The 22,209-nt window shown below is 42.8% G+C and overlaps 1 protein-coding gene across 2 annotated transcripts in view; it reads left to right on the top strand.

The window, feature by feature from the left end:
• Positions 1 to 1,463: 1,463 nt before the first annotated feature.
• Positions 1,464 to 22,209, top strand: part of CHRNB3 (cholinergic receptor nicotinic beta 3 subunit) — a 77,275-nt gene continuing 56,529 nt past the window's right edge. The window contains exon 1 of one of the 2 annotated variants that reach the window (XM_044278550.1): positions 1,464 to 1,685. In XM_044278550.1, the coding sequence (XP_044134485.1) occupies positions 1,622 to 1,685 (64 nt within the window). In that variant the 5' untranslated portion in view covers positions 1,464 to 1,621. Of the gene's footprint in view, positions 1,686 to 14,984; positions 15,021 to 22,209 lie in introns of those variants that run through there. The other variant, XM_044278555.1, reaches the window with a different exon arrangement.

Genomic DNA, 22,209 nt, shown 5'->3' on the forward strand with positions numbered 1-22,209 from the left:
CAAGGTTATCTTCTACTAGGGAAGTGTATGAGGTTATCTTACACCAGTGAAGTGTACAAGGTTATCTTCTTCCAGGGAAGTATATGAGGTTATCTTACACCAGTGAAGTATACAAGGTTATCTTCTACTAGGGAAGTGTATGAGGTTATCTTACACCAGTGAAGTATACAAGGTTATCTTCTACTAGGGAAGTGTATGAGGTTATCTTACACCAGTGAAGTGTACAAGGTTATCTTCTACCAAGGAAGTATATGAGGTTATCTTACACCAGTGAAGTATACAAGATTGTCTTACACCAGTGATGTATATGCGGTTACATTCCACCAGTGAAGTGTACAAGGTTATCTTCTACCAGGGAAGTATATGAGGTTATCTTACACCAGTGAAGTATACAAGTTATCTTCTACCAGGGAAGTATATGAGGTTATCTTACATCAGTGAAGTATACAAGGTTATCTTCTACCAGGGAAGTATATGAGGTTATCTTACACCAGTGAAGTGTACAAGGTTATCTTCTACCAGGGAAGTATATGAGGTTATCTTACACCAGTGAAGTGCACAAGGTTATTTTCTACCAAGGAAGTATATGAGGTTATCTTACACCAGTGAAATATACAAGGTTATCTTCTACCAGGGAAGTATATGAGGTTATCTTACACCAGTGAAATATACAAGGTTATCTTCTACCAGGGAAGTATATGAGGTTATCTTACACCAGTGAAATGTACAAGGTTATCTTCTACCAAGGAAGTATATGAGGTTATCTTACACCAGTGAAGTATACAAGATTGTCTTACACCAGTGATGTAAATGCGGTTAAATTCCACCAGTGAAGTGTACAAGGTTATCTTCTACCAGGGAAGTATATGAGGTTATCTTACACCAGTGAAGTATACAAGGTTATCTTCTACCAGGGAAGTATATGAGGTTATTTTACACCAGTGAAGTGTGCAAGGTTATCTTCTACCAGGGAAGTATATGAGGTTATCTTACACCAGTGAAGTATACAAGGTTATCTTCTACCAGTGAAGTATATGAGGTTATCTTACACCAGTGAAGAACACCAGGTTATCTTAGACTATTTACCTCAAACTACAACACCTAGCATGCCCTTACAGTCTGTAAAATTTCCCTTTTTTTCTACTAGACCATAGAAGGTTTTCGACTATGAATGTACAATTTAATTAACAGAATGGATACAATCCATTTGTCATTTAATATAACAGTTGTATAGGCAGGAAAATAATCTGATATGCTGTAATAGGACACATTATTAATATAGTTATTTAGTCTATCAGTACTCAGTTTGCTTTACAATAATCAAAAGCTCCTACATGCTCAGTTTCAAAGAAGCGTCTGGACTTAATGTTTTTGCTGTGATATTACAACACGTCAGTAGGCACTGGAGGAGTTAAACGAGGCAGGGCTAAGGATCCCGAGGACAGGGATCCATGCTCGGAGAAGCAGGCAGCTGAAACTGTAAAGTACGCTCTGATGATTTCTCATGCTGATGGAACTGCATTAAATCCTTCCTCTGTCTTTTCAAGGATTACTTTGTGGTGTCATATAAATCTGCTCTATGACAGCACATCACTGAAGCTGGCATTGAAGGGGACGCTTGATGAATATGACCCTGTGGGCTCATTGCCTTGTTCAACTCATTACAGTGTGTTCCTTCAACTCTGGTGAGTAACCTGTCATTGTTATACTTGCTTCTTGTATTGTATCCTTAATACAACTTCTTTTGGGTGTCCATGGGCGTTCTGCGGAAACTTTAATTCTAACAGATGGAATTGTACACTCAATTATCTACACTTTAAAGGTGTAACATATTGAGAGTACTGCTTGGCATAGACAACTAGATTTGGCCACAATTCTACAGTCTTTATATAATTTTTTGATGCTCATCAGTAGAGAGATATACATTTCAAATATATCGGCAATGATAGAAATACTATTTGATACTGAAAACCATTCCCATTTTATTTTACACTGCTTATATGGCGCCCACATATTCTACAGCGCAGTACATTGTTCCCTCTCTCTCCTATCTCAGACACATTCACATACCCTAAAAAAAAGACATTTTATGGACAGATGGTTAAAAATATACTATATTATCATGCAAATGTTTCAGGTGATGTTTGGGAGGATGGCTGAAATACTGATGTAGAAAATCCCTTGTGATTGAATATCTTTACATTGTGTACTGTGTATAAATCAGACTGCTGCTGGAGGGTGGCAGTCCGTATGGTGGATAGCTACAGGACACATTCATCAAATCTACAAGATGGCTACTTCTGACGACAAGCCTGTATGATTCCTTGAAGAGCAAAGTAACAGCTTTGTTCAGAATATCACAACTTCCCTTCTGCCAAAAGTCCTATTGTAATATAAGGGTAGTGTAAAAATTGTGGGCCAAAGAGAAACTATTTTCCAAGTGTCACATTTCTTCTGGATGCCAAATGACATGATCCATGTAGGTTCTGCATGAAAGCCATCTTTACCTTTCTTCTTGTTATCTAGTTGCAAAACTGAATATGCTCTCCGGAAACGATTAGGTCATCAATATCAGATTTGTGGGGGCCAACACCTGGGACCCTGCCGAACAGCGTTAGGGCTCATGCAGACAGCAGGTCCGCAATATACGGGCCCCGGCCATTTGTGCACCACATCATGGGTGTGGACCTATTCACTTGAATGGGTCCGTACTCCGGAGTTTGCGGAACAGAGGCACAGAACCCCATGGAAGCACTACTAAGTTCACCCGTGGAAGACCAACAAGTTCTATTTTATTGTGGTGCGGACAGATCACGGACCCATTCAAGTTCAATTGGTCTGCATCCATCTGCAGAAACTGCACGGATTTTGCCCGTGCATTGGGGGCCACAATGCACGGAACGGCCGGGCAACGGCCGTCTGCATGAGCCCTTAGAAGAGGCCTTGAGTGCTGTAGCCTCTTTCTAGGCCAGTGATATCACTGTACATCGGCCTAGTTTCAGCTCAGTTCCATTCCAGTCAATTGCACTGAGCTGCAATACCAGACACTGCCACTATACAATGTATGGCATTTTTTCTTGGAAAGCTGCCGGAAGCCTGCATTGCTCTTCAGAGTGCATCTCCTCCCTGAAACAGCTGATCGGCGAGGATGTCGGGACTTTAATTCCCGCCAATCTGATAATGATGACCTATCCTGAGGATATATCGCCATTATCTTTTCCAAGATAACCCCTTTATTTCCGCCAATCTGATAATGACTTTCTTTTCCATACAGAGGAGATATAGCATACAGAGTTGTCCTCTTTCCACCAGTGGGTTGAGGACAACTGCTGCCCCACAGCTGCTCCATCAGATTCTAATAGTGACAAATGAGTTTTACCAGGAACTGAAAGTCACATGTAAGCTGCTGCTGATTGGTAGGTTAGATCTGACAGTCAGTAGAAGAGAGTACAGGAGAGTGGATGGAGTAAGATAATGAGTTTCCCATGATGACATCAAGTGGGAGGAGTCATTCTCAAAAAGACCATACTCACCAACGTTTTAGTTGGTAAATTTGGGTCCCCTAAGCCACACCAACCCCACCTTGGAACACACACTTATGGGTGGATTTTATGTTAGACTCACCTATGTTTGCCCATTACATCCTGAATTTGCCAGGAAAATCAGGGACAGTCCCTGAATATTTGGGACAGTTGGCAACTATGAAAGACTCTGTATTAGATGGTCACCCATTTATTGAAAAGAGAAATATGTAATACCACAAAACTGCGTGGCCACTCAAAGCTTCTCTGAGGCATTGCAAAACCTGGGGGTTTAGTTCAAGCAAATCCTTTATTGGCACAATGGCTAGCTTTATAAGGTACTATGGAATTAGGCACAATGGATATCACTGTGGCTGAGGACTCAATTGCTATGTGATCTATGGCTACCATGAATCGGACGCGTTTTTCCAGCACACTCCACAGTGGATCGAACATATTAAGATCGTAGTCACTTGCTTAACACCTTAAACTTTTTTTGTCATGTTCCTCAAACCATACCTAAACAATTTTTGCAGCATTGTAGGTTACATCATCCTGCTGAAAGAGACCATTGCCATTAGGGCATACTGTTATCAGGAAGGAATGTACTTGATGGTCAACAACATTTAGGTAGGTTGTATGCGTCAAAGTAAGATCCACATGAATACTAGGACCCAATGCTTCCCAACAGAACACAGAGGATCACATTGCCCTGGCTATCCACATGATGTGAAAGAAAATGGTATTCATCAAACTAGGCCACCTTCTTCCATTGCACCATGGTTCAGTTCTGATGCTCATGTGCCCATTGTATTTAGCAGTGGAAAGGGGTCAGCATGGGCACTATGACTGGTCTGGACCATACACAGCAAATTCTGATCCACTGTATGTTCTGACATCTTTCCATCAGAGCCTACACCAACATTTTAGTAATTTTCGCTAATGTACCCCTTCTGTAGAATTACACCAGACTGATAAGCCTCCACTTTCACATACATCAATGAACTCTGGGTGGCATATTCTGTGTTACTGGCTTACATGGACCACTTTTGTAGGGGCTAACTAATGCATACTCGGAACACACCTAAACACCTGCCATTTTGAAGATGCTCTGATTCATTTGTCTATCCATCACAGTTTGACCCTTGTCAAAGTCACTTAGATTCTTACACTTGCCCATTTCATCAACTGACTTTGCACCTACTGTCTAAGTTACCTCACGACAGTGTCTGATCACTGTGGCTTTAGTGTGTGTGATATATATATATATATACACACACATACGTACAGGTTTTCCAAACTCAAATTCATACAGTCATGTGAAAAAATTAGGACACCCTTTGAAAGCATGTGGTTTTTTGTAACATTTTTAATAAAAGGTTATTTCATCTCCGTTTCAACAATACAGAGAGATTAAAGTAATCCGACTAAACAAAGAAAACTGAAGAAAAGTCTTTTCAAGATCTTCTGTAAATGTCATTCTACAAAAATGCCTATTCTAACTGAGGAAAAAGATAGGACACCCTTGCCCCTAATAGCGAGTGTTACCTCCTTTGGCTGAAATAACTGCAGTGAGACGGTTCTTGTAGCCATCTACCAGTCTTCGACATCGGTCTGAGGAAATTTTACCCCACTCCTCAATGCAGAACTTTTTCAGCTGTGAGATGTTTGAGGGGTTTCTTGCACGTACAGCCCTTTTCAAGTCACCCCACAGCATCTCAATGGGATTCAAATCTGGACTTTGACTTGGCCATTCCAGGACTCTCCATTTCTTCTTTTTCAGCCAATCTTTGGTTGATTTACTAGTATGTTTTGGGTCATTGTCATGTTGCATGGTCCAGTTCCGCTTCAGCTTTAATTTTCTAACTGATGGTCTCACATGTTCTTCAAGCACCTTCTGATACACAGTAGAATTCATCGTGGATTCTATGATGGTGAGCTGACCAGGTCCTGCTGCAGCAAAGCAGCCCCAAACCATGACACTTCCACCTCCATGCTTCACAGTTGGTATGAGGTTCTTTTCTTGGAATGCTGTGTTTGGTTTACGCCAAACATGTCCTCTGCTGTTGTGTCCAAATAATTCAATTTTGGACTCATCTGTCCAAAGAACATTATTCCAGAAGTCCTGGTCTTTGTCAACTTTATCTCTGGCAAATGTCAGTCTGGCCTCGATGTTTCTCTTGGAAAGCAAAGGTTTCCTCCTTGCACACCTCCCATGCAAGTTAAACTTGTACAGTCTCTTTCTGATTGTAGAGGCATGTACTTCTACATCAACAGTAGCCAGAGCCTGCTGTAGTTCTCGAGATGACACTTTAGGGTTTTTGGAGACCTCTTTTAGCATCTTGCGGTCTGCTCTTGGGGTGAACTTGCTGGGGCGACCAGTCCTGGGCATGTTGGCAGTTGTTTTGAAAGCCCTCCACTTGTAGACTATCTTCCGGACAGTGGAATGGCTGATTTCAAAATCTTTTGAGATCTTTTTAAATCCCTTCCCAGACTCATAGGCTGCTACAATCTTTTTTCTGAAGTCCTCTGACAGCTCTTTTGCTCTCACCATGGTGCTCACTCTCACTTCAACAGTCAGGAGCACACCAAACTAAATGTCTGAGGTTTAAATAGGGCAAGCCTCATTCAACATGCAGAGTAACGATCTACTAATTATGTGCACCTGGTGTGATATACCTGTGTGAGATCTGAGCCAATTTAAGAGGGAATACATGTGAGGGTGTCCTATCTTTTTCCTCAGTTAGAATAGGCATTTTTGTAGAATGACATTTACAGAAGATCTTGAAAAGACTTTTCTTCAGTTTTCTTTGTTTAGTTGGATTACTTTAATCTCTCTGTATTGTTGAAACGGAGATGAAATAACCTTTTATTAAAAATGTTACAAAAAACCACATGCTTTCAAAGGGTGTCCTAATTTTTTCACATGACTGTATATGAACTGACTTAAATTGGCCATTCTGGATGATAGTTGACTTTATATATCTGTAAAGAATAAATCAAGGCAACTGGACATACTGTAGATTTCTTGAAAACGTTTCACTCATTCTTCCAACGAGCTTTCTCAATTCTGAGTGATTGTACAAAAATTCTGGGAATAAATATGTAACTGAATCCACATCTGGTAATTATACCCAGCATTGGGTCAAAGGTGTTGATTCCATTATCCTAATTGGAGTCAGTAGGTGATAGACTTCCCAGAAAAAGGTGTCAAGACAGCATTGTATGTGGCAGACAATAGATGTCTAACCCCCCCACCTCTATTCAAGCTTGGCTTCTCCATTTTTACGTAGATGGCCTCCTTCACGCCTCGTTTGTACCAATCGGCCTCCTTATCCAAAACACGTACTTGACTGTCTTTAAAGGTGTGACCTGTTCCTTTTAGATGTAAGTACACGGCTGAATCTTGACCAGAGGTTTTGGCTCTTCTATGCTGAGCCATACGCTGATGTAGTTGTTGTTTTGTTTCGCCGATATACAGTTCTGAGCATTCCTCATTGCACTGGACTGCGTACACAATGTTGTCCATCTTGTGTTTAGGTGTTGGGTCTTTGGGGTGAACCAGTTGTTGCCTCAGTGTGTTGCTGGGTTTAAAGCAAACGGGAATGTGATGTTTATTAAAAATCCTTTTGAGTTTCTCAGACACCCCAGCTACATATGGGATAACCATATTCTTGCGTCTGTCATGCTTCTTGCCCTCACTGGTAGTCTTGATTTTATTCTTTACAGATATATACCATGACCTGGATAAATGAGAACCTTCACAGACATAGTTGACTTTAGTATATGTGCACTGTAGCTGGTGGTATTGCATACATTATAGATTGTATTGTAGGTGCAATCTATTGATTCAGATTTGTGACTAAAGGCTGCATTACACTGGCCATATGAATGTTTATTATAGAGGATCTGGCAGTGTTATACTGCCACCAATTGCCCAATGAAAGAGCAAACACCACTAGACAGTATGGGGACGAGCGATGGCATAGCAATCACTCCTCTGTAATAGCAGTGGTCTCCTCCGCTTGTTCGCAAGTGATAGCTGCTTCCCTCCCGACAATCGCTTGCTCAAGCCGCCTCTGTAGTACAGGCTTAAGCGAGAGTGAGTAAAATCTGATGCATTGTGTTTTTTCTGCCACCCTACATTCATTTTCTGATTTCTACAGGGGTAAAAGATGCTATGTGACACTGACTGAAGCTGTTTCAGAGCACTTTAAGTTGTCATTGAACTATCCACATACTCTGACACATAAGCCTGTATTGATTGTATATAGTATTACTCTTTACCTCTAAACCTGCCCTATAGCCAGAGAACCAGGACAATCGGGATGAGCAGTGCTACAAGTTAATTTATGAGGTTGTGTATTTAGCAGCAAGAGTACAGTGCATGAAAAATATAGATAAATACTTTCAAATAATACATCTGCTATCACCTAAAAAGGTATTACAGTCACACACATAAATACACAAGCATTTGGAAAGTCTTCAGACACTGCCACTTTTTACACATTCTGTTATGTTGCGGCCTTGTGGTAAAATAACAATCTAAAAATCAAGTTTTCCCCCATCAATCTGCACTCAATGCAATTTAATGACTAAGTGAAAACAGAATTTTAAATGGAAATAAGTATTCAGAGCCTTTGCTATGACAGTTGAAGTTTAGCTCTGAGCATCTTTGAGATGCTTCTACCCAAAATCATGCTAACAGTGAAGCATGGCTGTGGCAGCACCATGGTGAGGGAGACTGGTCAGAGTTGAGGGAAAGATGAATGGAGCAAAGTACAGAGATATTCGTATTGAAAACCTGAACTGGACCCTCAGACTGGGCCGAAGGTTCACCTTCCTACATGACAATAATCCTAAGCACACAGCCAAAACAACACATGAGTGGCTTAGGGACAACTTTGCGAATGTCCTTGAGTGGTCCAGCCAGAGCCTTAACTTGAACCCAATCGAACATCTCTGGAGAGACCTGAAAACCCACCCAACCTGACAGAGCTCTAGAGGATCTGCAGTGAAAAATGACAAAAAATTCCCAAATCCAGGTGTGCAAACCTTGTGGCATCATACCCAAGAAGACTGGAGGCTGTAATCACTGCCAAAGGTGCTTCTACTAAGTGCTGAGTAAAGGGTCTGAATGCTTATCTCAATGCAAGATTTTAGTCTTTCCTTTTCATTAAAGTATTAATTATTTTGAACGTTCTGTTTTCACTTTGTCATTATGGGGTATTAAGTGGAAAATGATGGAGAAACACTTGAATTTTTTTTATTATAGGACAAGGCTGCTGCGACATAACACACTGTGAAAAAAAGTGGAAGGGTCTGAAGACTTTCTGAATATCTATCTATCTATCTCATATCTAATATCTATCTATCTATCTCATATCTATCTATCTATCTATCTCTCATATCTATCTATCTATCTATCTCATATCTAATATCTATCTCATATCTATCTATCTATCTATCTATCTCTTATATCTATCTATCTATCTATCTATCTATCTCATATCTAATATCTATCTCATATCTATCTATCTATCTACAGGTCCTTCTAAAAAAATTAGCATATTGTGATAAAGTTCATTATTTTCTGTAATGTACTGATAAACATTAGACTTTCATATATTTTAGATTCATTACACACCAACTGAAGTAGTTCAAGCCTTTTATTGTTTTAATATTGATGATTTTGGCATACAGCTCATGAAAACCCCAAATTCCTATCTCCAAAAATTAGCATATCATGAAAAGGTTCTCTAAACGAGCTATTAACCTAATCATCTGAATCAACTAATTAACTCTAAACACCTGCAAAAGATTCCTGAGGCTTTTAAAAACTCCCAGCCTGGTTCATTACTCAAAACCGCAATCATGGGTAAGACTGCCGACCTGACTGCTGTCCAGAAGGCCATCATTGACACCCTCAAGCAAGAGGGTAAGACACAGAAAGAAATTTCTGAACGAATAGGCTGTTCCCAGAGTGCTGTATCAAGGCACCTCAGTGGGAAGTCTGTGGGAAGGAAAAAGTGTGGCAGAAAACGCTGCACAACGAGAAGAGGTGACCGGACCCTGAGGAAGATTGTGGAGAAGGACCGATTCCAGACCTTGGGGGACCTGTGGAAGCAGTTGACTGAGTCTGGAGTAGAAACATCCAGAGCCACCGCAGGCGTGTGCAGGAAATGGGCTACAGGTGCCGCATTCCCCAGGTCAAGCCACTTTTGAACCAGAAACAGCGGCAGAAGCGCCTGACCTGGGCTACAGAGAAGCAGCACTGGACTGTTGCTCAGTGGTCCAAAGTACTTTTTTCGGATGAAAGCAAATTTTGCATGTCATTCGGAAATCAAGGTGCCAGAGTCTGGAGGAAGACTGGGGAGAGGGAAATGCCAAAATGCCTGAAGTCCAGTGTCAAGTACCCACAGTCAGTGATGGTCTGGGGTGCCATGTCAGCTGCTGGTGTTGGTCCACTGTGTTTTATCAAGGGCAGGGTCAATGCAGCTAGCTATCAGGAGATTTTGGAGCACTTCATGCTTCCATCTGCTGAAAAGCTTTATGGAGATGAAGATTTCATTTTTCAGCACGACCTGGCACCTGCTCACAGTGCCAAAACCACTGGTAAATGGTTTACTGACCATGGTATTACTGTGCTCAATTGGCCTGCCAACTCTCCTGACCTGAACCCCATAGAGAATCTGTGGGATATTGGGAAGAGAAAGTTGAGAGACGCAAGACCCAACACTCTGGATGAGCTTAAGGCCGCTATCGAAGCATCCTGGGCCTCCATAATACCTCAGCAGTGCCACAGGCTGATTGCCTCCATGCCACGCCGCATTAAAGCAGTCATTTCTGCAAAAGGATTCCCGACCAAGTATTGAGTGCAGAACTGAACATAATTATTTGAAGGTTGACTTTTTTTGTATTAAAAACACTTTTCTTGTATTAAAAACACTTTTCTTTTATTGGTCGGATGAAATATGCTAATTTTTTTAGATAGGAAATTTGGGTTTTCATGAGCTGTATGCCAAAATCATCAATATTAAAACAATAAAAGGCTTGAACTACTTCAGTTGTGTGTAATGAATCTAAAATATATGAAAGTCTAATGTTTATCAGTACATTACAGAAAATAATGAACTTTATCACAATATGCTAATTTTTTTAGAAGGACCTGTATCTATCTATCTCTCATATCTATCTATCTATCTATCTATCTCCTATCTATCTATCTCATATCTATCTATCTATCTATCTATCTATCTCATATCTAATATCTATCTATCTATCTCTCATATCTATCTATCTCATATCTATCTATCTAATCTATCCAGATCTATATCCATTTCTACCAAGCAGTTCATAGATGTTTCTTCAGTGATGTGGATAATACATCCTGATTGAGAATAGAAGGAAGGATCAGATGTTTTGGACATTCAAGCACAGGTTTCCCTTTCAGCACAAATTTTCTTCTGCTTCAGAAACAGATGAATGAATGTATTTCATGTATAGAGTCTGAATTTGACCATCAGTAGCATGACATCTATTACATTTGTATTTTAGCATGATTCTCATTTTAAAGCCACAAAAACATATATGACGCAAACGAATTATATGTACAGTTCATCCAATCATGTTTTTTTACACCCAGCGGCAGACCAGTGCCACAGAAATCAAACTTTACAGTGAATGCCATAAGCAGAATACAGATAAACATCATGACAGCCTGTATTCTGGGAATGAGAGAGCCAGGGCTGTGCTGATAGGCATTGTGATAGAAGAGTAATATGTCATCAGAAATGATCTATTGTTTAAAGGGAGTCTTTCACCTAAACTGACCATTACAGAACACTAACACCATGATCTGCATTATAGTCCCCATATTGGAATGCTACTTACCGTATTTTATTCAATATGTTAATTAGGTGCTGAAGGTGCCCAGGGGCGGCGTTCAAGCGGCCGGTGCCCAGGCCCCTCGTCGCTTTTCATATAAAACCCCTCCCCTTTCACCCCTCAGGCCCGCCCTAGGTTCTTCAGAAATCCAGTGCCAGCGCCGTTCACAAGATTTGCCGCGCCTGCGCACTTCATTTCCTATTATGGGCAGAGGCACAAGAGCGTTTAATGCGCATGTGCCGGAATGGGGAATGAAGTGCGCAGGCGCGGTGAATCTTGTGAACGGCGCTGGCGCTGGATTCCTGAAGAACCTAGGGCGGGCCAGAGGGGCTGGCTCAGCTATTTCCGTCTGCCCCATAGAAATGAATGGGAGCAGGGGCCGCACATGCGCAATTCGCTCCCATTCACTTGAATGGCAGCGGGGAGCAGCGCTTGGTGGAGGACGGACCTCGGGAAACTCGGTGTCCTCCAGCCACAGCTCTCCCCGCTCTGTTCTCCTTGTAGGTGTCAGTGCTAGCCAGTGCTCAGTTATTTTTGGCAGCCCCGCTTCATTCGGGTTGTAGATGCAGGTCCCCTCTGGGACCCGCACCTATTAGACAATGGGGACATATCCTAGCGATATGCCCCCATTGTATGTGATGGGAATACCCCTTTAAGAACAGCTCAGGCAAGATGGCAGCCTTCAGAAAATAGAATAAAAAATTTACAATCATGAAAATAGATTTAAAAAAAAAAGTATCACTATCAGAAAAAAATCTAGTTCACATGTAGTTGTTTCTGATAACTGTAATCTTCTTTAGTATTCATAACTTGAAAAAAGAAATCTGCATTATTATAGTTGTAACAAACAAATCGCAATTTTCAAAGACAGTAAAGAGAGACATGGCATTTTTTTAAAATTAATCCACACCTTTAATCTCACCCAATTTATCTCCAGATACACGCAGCATGCTATGCCACAGGTGTTCGTCAGTGTGGGTGTCCGGATGGATGTAGTAGTAGTTGTACTCACCGTTCTGAAACTCCCTGGGAATGAAGTGACGGGAAGGGCACACCGGTTCTTCCCTTCGGGCACACTCTGGTTCTTCTGCTCCTCCTGCCTGATGCTGGTCATGGTGCCCTTGCTGTTGATAGTTTTACAGTGCAAGGCAGGGTCCAAGTCATGATGCCAACACCTTGCAGTGTAAATATAGTGCAGGAAGCAATGAAGAGATACAAGTGCAGCAAAACAGTTCTTTGCTGAAGAGTGCAAATGTAGACAATTCAGGGCAAGTCTCACTTTCAATGGATCAACTGATGTTACACAGAAATGCATTATCCTCAGATGGTACAAGTTTCAAAGCTGCACAGGTAACCTAACCATAGGCCAAAGGGTGTCTCTTTATAGTAGATGGAGCAATCCTTTCTACTCTGCACTTAACTAGGTGACTCTGACTTGGGCATCCAGTGGCAGGGGTGGGCTGGGATGGGGGGCAGGGAGGCAATTGCCCCCAGGCCGCCCTAAAGCATGTTAAAAACGGCCGCTGGGCCGTCTTTACCGAATAATTTTTTTGATTTTTAAATTTCATCAGGGCCGCACCGCCGATCACCACAGGCCGAGCGGCCCTGGTTCTAGTTGCCGGTGGCGGTGGGGAGGCAGTAGGAGATGAGCACTCCATGTCCTCAGGACAGCGATACAGATGGCTGTGCTGCGACAGGGCAGGGGAGGGAGTGGCGTCTCCCTTCCCTGTTCTTCTGATAGGCTGCCGGCACTAATGCCTGCAGCCTATCAGAGGCCAGCTCAGGCGGCGCAATGACGTCATTATCATCGCGCCCCTGAGCCAGGCAGCACACAGCAGGGACAAAGTATTAGTGTTTTTTTCTTTGTGGGGGGAACTGGCACTATGGGGGCATCTGGCATTTCTTACAGCCCCATTTTTTTTTGGGTGGCACTCTGGGGGCATTTATTTCTTGCCCATTTTTGGGGGGCACTATGGAGATATTTCTTACTGGGCACCATGGGGGAGAGGAGCACTATGGGGGCATATGGGGGCTCTATAGAGGGGCTTTTTTTATTAGCACACTATGGGGGGCACTATAGGGGAGAGCGGCACTATGGGGCATCTGTTGGCACTATAGAGGCATTATTTAGGAGGCACTATGTGGAAGTGGGGGCTCTAAAGAGGCCTTTTTTATTGGTACATTATGGGGACAGGACACTATCGCATCTGGTGGCACTAAGGGGGTATTGTCACAACCAGACAGCTGAGAAGCTCTGACAGAAGCCTTTCAGAACCTCCTCCTTGAGTTTTCTTTGTTGTGCTGTTCAGTTCCTCATCTCGTTAGCCTCTCTAAGCTGTCATGTAGTTGGACTGATTGCTTCCCTTTAAATTCCTCCCCATGATGCATTACTGGGCGGCTTATATTTCTTCCTGGAGTGTGTGTGCATGCTCATCCCATTTCCCAGTCTGCTACTAAAGTTAAGTGCTGTACTTTCATCTGTTATTTTCTGTTTGCTGGATCCCAGGTGACCCTGACACCCTCCGTGTCTGGTGTAGGGAGCCGGTGGTCGTGTCCCCTCACTATTGTAGGGTGTTCAGGGGTTATATAGTCGAGGTACGTGGATATGCAACCATCCACCTCTGGGATCTTTGCGTAGGCTGAGCAGCCAGGGAAAGTGCTAGGTCTTGTGCAGGGGTCTCCCCTTGGTTCCTTAGCTTTGGATCCAGTGAGTCATATATGCATGTTGCTTTGTCTTGTTTCCTGTACACCGTCCGTGACAGGTATTTTTTACTGGCACATTATGGGAGGCACTATAGGGGAGAGCAGCACTATGGGGCATTATTTGGGGGCACTATGGGGGAGTGGAGCACTATTGGGGCATCTGGTGGCACTAGAAAGGGGCATTTTTTACTGGCACATTATGGGGGAGAGGAGCACTATAGGGGCATCTGCTGGGGGCACTAATACGGGTCATTTTTTACTGGCATATTTTGGGGGACACTATGGGGAAGGGGGAGAGGAGCACTATGAGGGCATTTACTGGGGCACTATATAGGGATATTTTTTGCTGGCATACATTATGGGGACATTAGCTCAACTGTTGGCACTAAGCGGGGGGATTTCATGTACTGTCATATTATAGGAAGAATTATTACTACTAGGGGGTATTATGCTGAGCTTTACTACTACTGGGGGGCTATGAGGAACATAATTACTAGGGCACTTTAGGGGCATTATTACTACTAAGTGTGCTCTGGCAGATAATTATTTCTATTGGTGGGATTTTGGGGAGCACTGTTACTTTGGGAGGCACCCTGGCATAGTATCAGCTTAGCACAATTATTTTTGGGGGACATTATTATTAGTTATTTTTTAGAGCACTGTGTGCCAATATTTGCTGAAGGGGGTGTGGTAGTAGTATTTCCAGGGGGACTGTTTCTGCAGTATAGTACTAGGGGTGGCAAAAAAAGGGTGTTCAGAAGATAATGGAAATGTGGGAAACTAATGTCTGTTTGTCAATCTCTGCAGAGAAGGGAGAAGGGTAAAAAATCCTCATGGCGGTCTGGTTTGAATGGAGAAGATAAAGAAAGAGAACGTCTACAACAAAGGTGACATCACTGGATGTAAGAGGTATGTGGCGCTATGTAGGAGAGGAGATGCTCCGGCTCCTCCCCCTGCCATTTGCAGAAGGAGGATTCAGAGCTGGGTGAGAGCGGCCAAAGGGGGCAGCAGGCCACGAGCGGGTGGAAGATGGTGGCGGGAACCACAGGCCTTGAGCAGGATCTGGGGAGGGAGGAGAGCGGAGGAGCTTTCTGACTGTAGCCTGCTGTTTATTGTATAATGTTAGGACAGGCCCTTCCCTCTCCGTATGATGTGTAGAGACAGGCCTCAACAATAGAATTTCAGCTGTACAGTGTTTGTTGGGAGTGGCCTATTATATGTAGTAGGGGCTTTTAATAATGGGCGGGGTTTAAAAATGCACGGTGCACTATGCGCACCGTGTTTTTCCATTCCTACAGAGCTTTTAGAAATGGCCAGGAAAAAGAATCGGCGCAGCACGCTGCGCATGCCGCATATTTAAATATGAAGGGGCCTTTGAAAAATGAGCGGGCAAAAGAATTGGTGCAGCGCGCTACACATGCCGCATTGGGGGGCAGTAAATGCAATGTGTTCCTGTATAAAAGAAAATAAAAGTCTGCAAAATAAAAATGGGCCACTTGACCTGATTTGGCCCCCAGGACTAAGGCTGCTAGCCCTCCCCTGTCCAGTGGTGAGGTGTTCTAGTGTGCTTTTATGCTAAATATTGCAACTAGAGTGAGTTCCTCTCAACGGCAGGCATAACTCTTCTGCTACATTCTTTGGACACGTTGCTTATCCACGTTTCCTATTTGGGATGTGGAGGTATACACAGGTCGGTCAAATTGTGCATAGTGTACTCAGGCACCTGAGGCTCCTCCTGAACACTGTTGCCTTGGAATCTATATTGTAAGTCCTTTGGAGACTGGTTAATTCTTCATTTTTGTTGTACACCTCTCTGCCATCTGGTCCACTTTCTTCTTCTATCCTAGGTGGATCCAGGTCCAGGATGAGCTGGCCTGTCAGCTTCACATTTTCTCATGTGCTTCCTTTCACATCTAATAATTTGCTGACAGACAGGACCACACATCCTCCATGTGAATAGCATTAAAAAGCATTCAGGTCTACAGTAGTAAATGTTATTGTCTACATCCCTGGTGATCTAGGGCAGTGAAGGGCTTAATGTCTGTATTCCTGGTGTTTTAGCACAGGAAAGAGTTAAATGTCTGTATGTTGGGTGGGCTATGGCATTAAAGGTGTTAGTGTTAGCATCTCTAGTGATCTAGGGCAGAGAAAGAGTTAAGGTCAATATTCTGGGTGATCTAGGACATTAAAGTGATTATATAAATATCCCTGGTTGTCTTGGTTAGTGAAGGAGTTGATAACAGTATACCCAGTGGTCTAAAACAGTCAGCAATTTAAGTCCATTATCTCTTAGGGCTAGGACAGTGATATTGTGATATGGTTACATTTAAGATTCCAGGTGAAGAACAGTGGACGAGTTAATACTGCATTCCTGGGTCCAGTGGCTACTCACCGCTCCAGACTCCAGTGTTGTCAAGGCTGTAGCAGGCAGCTGAACACTGGGTCACCTTGACCAGTTTACCTTTTACATCAAATCGCCACTCAATGCCCTTTATGTACAGCGCTGTCCTATATTTAGGACTGCGTGGTTGAGGGTTGCCGGGAACATGTCCCAGTTGCCTGGCAACACCTTTCAACTTGGTCGCATGTTAAGAAAGCATCCTATGTTAATGACGCGTTATGTGGCTTTACTTGATGACGCGTGATGCATCAAAACGCGTCATCAATGAATGCTACATTAGGGAAGCGTTGTCTCCGTTGAGCGCTTGTCACGCATGCGCGGTTAGCGCCGGCAAGCGTTCCGAGGTCACCGCGCTGCGTCCCAGGCCTCGTTTTGAGACTTGGCTTTGATTTAAATCTGGGCGGGCGGCCGCCTGCACACAGGTTATCTTACTGCCTCGGTATATGCTCTGGCCCACCGGATTGGAGGTTACTTTGCATCATAAGGTTCCCCCACACTACAGCAAGTGCCACATATCTCACGGCACTTGCATAGGCCCAGCATTTTAGTAGTGGAGCCTATATCTTGGGCTGCCACTTCCAATGAAATAGCCTTGATAATATTTTTGGCATTTGTTTACATTATGTATCAGTACCTATTTGTATGTACATTATGTTGTTAGACCATACTTGATTTTTGCCCTTCTGGATTTGGTCTTTGTTCCTATCCAGTCTCTGTTATGTTTCCTCTGACGAGAGACAAGGTTCCGGACGGGGTTGTTCTTTTTAGGACGGGGGTGTTCCATGGCTAGAACGATAGGGCCCGTATAGCACCCGTACCTTAGGGCTTTCTAGGGATCTAGAGCCCCCTTCCGTACCTGTTCGTTACCTGCCTTGATTTTTCAGGATCATATCATCAATTGTGTATCCACGAAGTCCGGAGGACTCCCACGATATGGTAGGACTATCGGTTACTTTTTTAGGTGCCGCCGTGCACCATAATGTTTGAGTATATCTGTAAAGAATAAATCAAGGCAACTGGACGTACTAGAGATTTATTGAAAACGTTTCACTCGTTCTTCCAACAAGCTTTCTCAATTCTGAGTGACTGTACAAAAATTCTGGGAATAAATATGTAACTGAATCAACACATATTTATTACGAGAATTTTTGTACAGTCACTCAGAATTGAGAAAGCTCGTTGGAAGAACGAGTGAAACGTTTTCAAGAAATCTACAGTACGTCCAGTTGCCGTGATTTATTCTTTACAGATATAGCATGACCTGGATAAATGAGAACCTTCACAGACATAATGTTTGAGTGTCATTGAGCACTCCCATTGTGTAATTTTTCTTGTTGATCTGTTATATTTTTTAGGGACTCTTATTAATTAAACTGATTAAAAGTTATGTTTTATTAGGGATCACCGTTGACAATTTTCTTGATACTGCAACATGGCACTAATAGGGCACTGTTTACTTTTTGTACCTAGATATCCTGTTTCCAGAATACTAAAAATGTCCTTATACGGGCCATTAACCCCTTAAGGACTCAGCCCTATTTCACCTTAAGGACTTGGCCATTTTTTGCAAATCTGACCAGTGTCACTTTAAGTGCTCATAACTTTAAAACGCTTTGACTTACCCAGGCCGTTCTGAGATAGTTTTTTCGTCACATATTGTACTTCATGACACTGCTAAAATTGGGTCAAAAAAGTAAATTTTTTTGCATAAAAATAAAAGAAATTGAAATTTTTCAGAAATCTTCAAAATCCCATCCTTTTTATGGACCAGTTCAGGTTTGAAGTCATATTGTGAGGCTTAGATAATAGAAACCTCCCAAAAATGACCCAATTCTAGAAACTACACCCCTCAAGGTATTCAAAACTGTTTTTTCAAACTTTATTAACCTTTTAGGTCTTCCACAAGAGTTAATGGCAGATTGAGAAATAATTTCAAAATTTCTATTTTTGGGAAAATTTTCCAATATAATCAATTTTTTCCAGGAGTAAAACAAGGGTTAACTGCCAAACAAAACTTAATATGGGTTGCCCTGATTCTGTAGTTTGCAAAAACACGCCATATGTGGTCGTAAACTACTGTTTGGCCAAACGGGAGCACATAGAAGGAGGGGAACACCATATGGATTTTGCAGGACTGTTTTTGTTTATACCATGTCCCATTTGAAGCCCCCTGTTGCACCCCTAGAATAGAAATTTTAAAAAAATGACTCCATCTAAGAAAGTACACCCCTCAAGGTATTCAAAACTGGGTTTACAAACTTTGTTAACCCTTTAGGTGTTCCACAAGAGTTAATGGCAGATGGAGAAACTATTTAGAAATTTCTATTTTTTGGAAAAATTTTCCATTTTAACCCTTACTTTATTACTGCAAAAAATGGGTTAACAGCCAAATCAAAACTCAAAATGGGTTTCCCTGATTCTGTAGTTTGCAGAATCACCCCATATGTGGTCGTAAACTACTGTTTGGCTAAACGGCAGGACATAGAAGAAGGGGAATGTCATATGGTTTTTGGAAGGCAGATTTTGCTGGACTGGTTTTTTTACACCATGTACCCTTTCAAGCCCTCTGATGCACCCCTAGAGTAGAAACTCCATAAAAGTGACCCCATCTAGGAAACTACGGGATAAGGTGGTTGTTGTTTTGGGACTATTTTAGGGGTAAATATGATTTTTGGTTGCTCTATATTACTCTTTTTTGAGGCAATGTAACAAAAAAATTTAATTCTAAAATTGTTTCTACATTCGCTATTTAGTTTTGTGGAACACCTAAAGGGTTAACATAGCTTGTAAAGTAACTTTTGAATACCTTGAGGGGTGTAGTTTCTTAGATGGGGTCACTTTTTTGGAGTTTCTAGTCTAGGCTACATCAGGTGGGGCTTCTAATGGGACATGGTGTAAAAAAAAAAGCTGTCCATCAAAATCTGCCTTCCAGAAACCGTATGGAGTTCCCTTCGTTCTATGCCCTGCCGTGCGGCCATATAGCCATTTACGACCACATATGGGGTGTTTCTGCAAACTACAGAATCGGGGCAATAAATATTTAGTTTTGTTTGGCTGTTAACCCTTGCTTTATTACCGGCAAAAAGGATTCAAATGGAAATTTTGCCCAAAAATTGGTGTTTTGGCACCGTTTTTTGGAAAAATTTTCCATTTTAACCCTTACTTTATTACTGGAAAAAATGGGTTAACAGCCAAATCAAAACTCAAAATGGGTTTCCCTGATTCTGTAGTTTGCAGAATCACCCCATATGTGGTCGTAAACTACTGTTTGGCTAAACGGCAGGACATAGAAGAAGGGGAATGTCATATGGTTTTTGGAAGGCAGATTTTGCTGGACTGGTTTTTTTACACCATGTACCCTTTCAAGCCCTCTGATGCACCCCTAGAGTAGAAACTCCATAAAAGTGACCCCATCTAGGAAACTACGGGATAAGGTGGTTGTTGTTTTGGGACTATTTTAGGGGTAAATATGATTTTTGGTTGCTCTATATTACTCTTTTTTGAGGCAATGTAACAAAAAAATTTAATTCTAAAATTGTTTCTACATTCGCTATTTAGTTTTGTGGAACACCTAAAGGGTTAACATAGCTTGTAAAGTAACTTTTGAATACCTTGAGGGGTGTAGTTTCTTAGATGGGGTCACTTTTTTGGAGTTTCTAGTCTAGGCTACATCAGGTGGGGCTTCTAATGGGACATGGTGTAAAAAAAAAAGCTGTCCATCAAAATCTGCCTTCCAGAAACCGTATGGAGTTCCCTTCGTTCTATGCCCTGCCGTGCGGCCATATAGCCATTTACGACCACATATGGGGTGTTTCTGCAAACTACAGAATCGGGGCAATAAATATTTAGTTTTGTTTGGCTGTTAACCCTTGCTTTATTACCGGCAAAAAGGATTCAAATGGAAATTTTGCCCAAAAATTGGTGTTTTGGCACCGTTTTTATTTTATATTTTTAACACCGTTTATCCGAGGCGTTTGGTCAAAAGTAATTTTTATAGCGACGACTTTTACGCACGCGACGATGCCCAATATGTATGGCTTTCAGACTTTAGAGACACTAAGCAGGCATCCTAAAACTGCGGCCCTCCAGATGTTGTAAAACTACAATTCCCACCATGCCTTGCTGATGGCTGTAGGTTGTCTGGGAATGCTGGGAGTTATAGTTTTACAACATCTGGAGGGCCGCAGGTTGAGGATGCCTGCACTAAAACTAATATTTTTTGGGGAAAAGTCTGAGAGCCATAGTTTTTTATGTTCTCTAGTGGACTGTTGGGAATTATAAAAATGTAGTACTCCATGGAAGTGTGATACTCCCTGAAGCAATCGATAACGCAGAGGCCCGGATGATCGGGGCACGTGTCGCACTGAGTGGTGGTGTCCTTCCGTATCCCCCTCCTGCGACATACTCTGCACTTTTTTTGGGTTCGTCCCTTCTTTCCAGTATGGGGGACCACACCTGGAAAGTGTTGGTCAGGGACGATCCGGGCGCCCCCAGTTCCCGAGGTACTCCGGCCTGCTCTTTCCCGGTCCGAAAAGATCAGGGCCTTGAGGACTGCCTTATAGAACTGGAGGAATGTCCCTGTGCTGCCAGCGCTTCGGGATAGTACAAAACTGTTGTACATGGCAACCTGCACCAAGTAGACCGCAACTTTTTTGTACCATGCCCGGGTTTTGCGCATGGCGTTATATGGCTTGAGGACTTGATCAGAGAGATCAACTCCTCCCATATACCGATTGTAGTCGACGATACAATCGGGCTTGAGGACCGTTGCCGTGGTACCTCGCACAGAGACGGGGGTGTCACGGACGGTGTACAGGAAACAAGGCAAAGCAACATGTATAAATGACTCGCTGGATCCAAAAGCTAAGGAACCAACAGAGACCCCTGCAGAAGACCTGGCACTTTCCCTGGCTGCTCAGCCTATGCAAAGATCCGAATGGTGGAGGTTTGCATATCCACGAACCTTGACTATAAAGCCCTGAGCACCCTACAATAGTGAGGGGACACGACCACCGGATCCCTACACAAGATACGGAGGGAGTCAGGGTCACCTGGGATCCAGCAAACAGATAATAACAGATAAAGGTACAATACTTAGCTTTGAAGCAAACAGGAGGACAGAGTCAGCGTGCACACACACTCCAGGAAGTAGTATAAGCCGCCCAGAAAAGCCTTCTGGGGAAGAATTTAAAGGGAAGCAATTAGTCCAACACATGACAGCTGAGAGAGGCTGACGAGAGGAGGAGCTGAATACCACAACACAGAAACTTAAGGAGGAGGTTCTGAAAGGCCTCTGTCAGAGCTTCTCAGCTGTCTGGTTGTGACAGTACCCCTCCCTCTACGAGTGGACTCCGGACACTCAGAACCCACCTTCTCAGGATGGGACCTATGGAAAGCCCTGATGAGACGAGAGGCCTTAATGTCCGTCACTGGGACCCACATCCTCTCCTCAGGACCATACCCCTCCCACTGAACAAGGTACTGAAGAGAACCGCGGACAAGACGAGAATCCACAATCCTAGAGACCTGAAATTCAAGATTCCCATCAACCATAATCGGAGGAGGAGGCAAAGGCGAGGGTACAATGGGTTGAACATAAGGTTTCAATAAGGACTTATGAAAAACATTATGGATCTTCCAAGTCTGAGGAAGATCAAGACGGTATGCAACAGGATTGATGACAGACAGGATTTTGTA

The sequence above is a fragment of the Bufo gargarizans genome, chromosome 1 (assembly GCF_014858855.1).
Source record: "Bufo gargarizans isolate SCDJY-AF-19 chromosome 1, ASM1485885v1, whole genome shotgun sequence".
In the NCBI taxonomy this organism is placed as follows: Eukaryota; Metazoa; Chordata; class Amphibia; order Anura; family Bufonidae; genus Bufo; species Bufo gargarizans.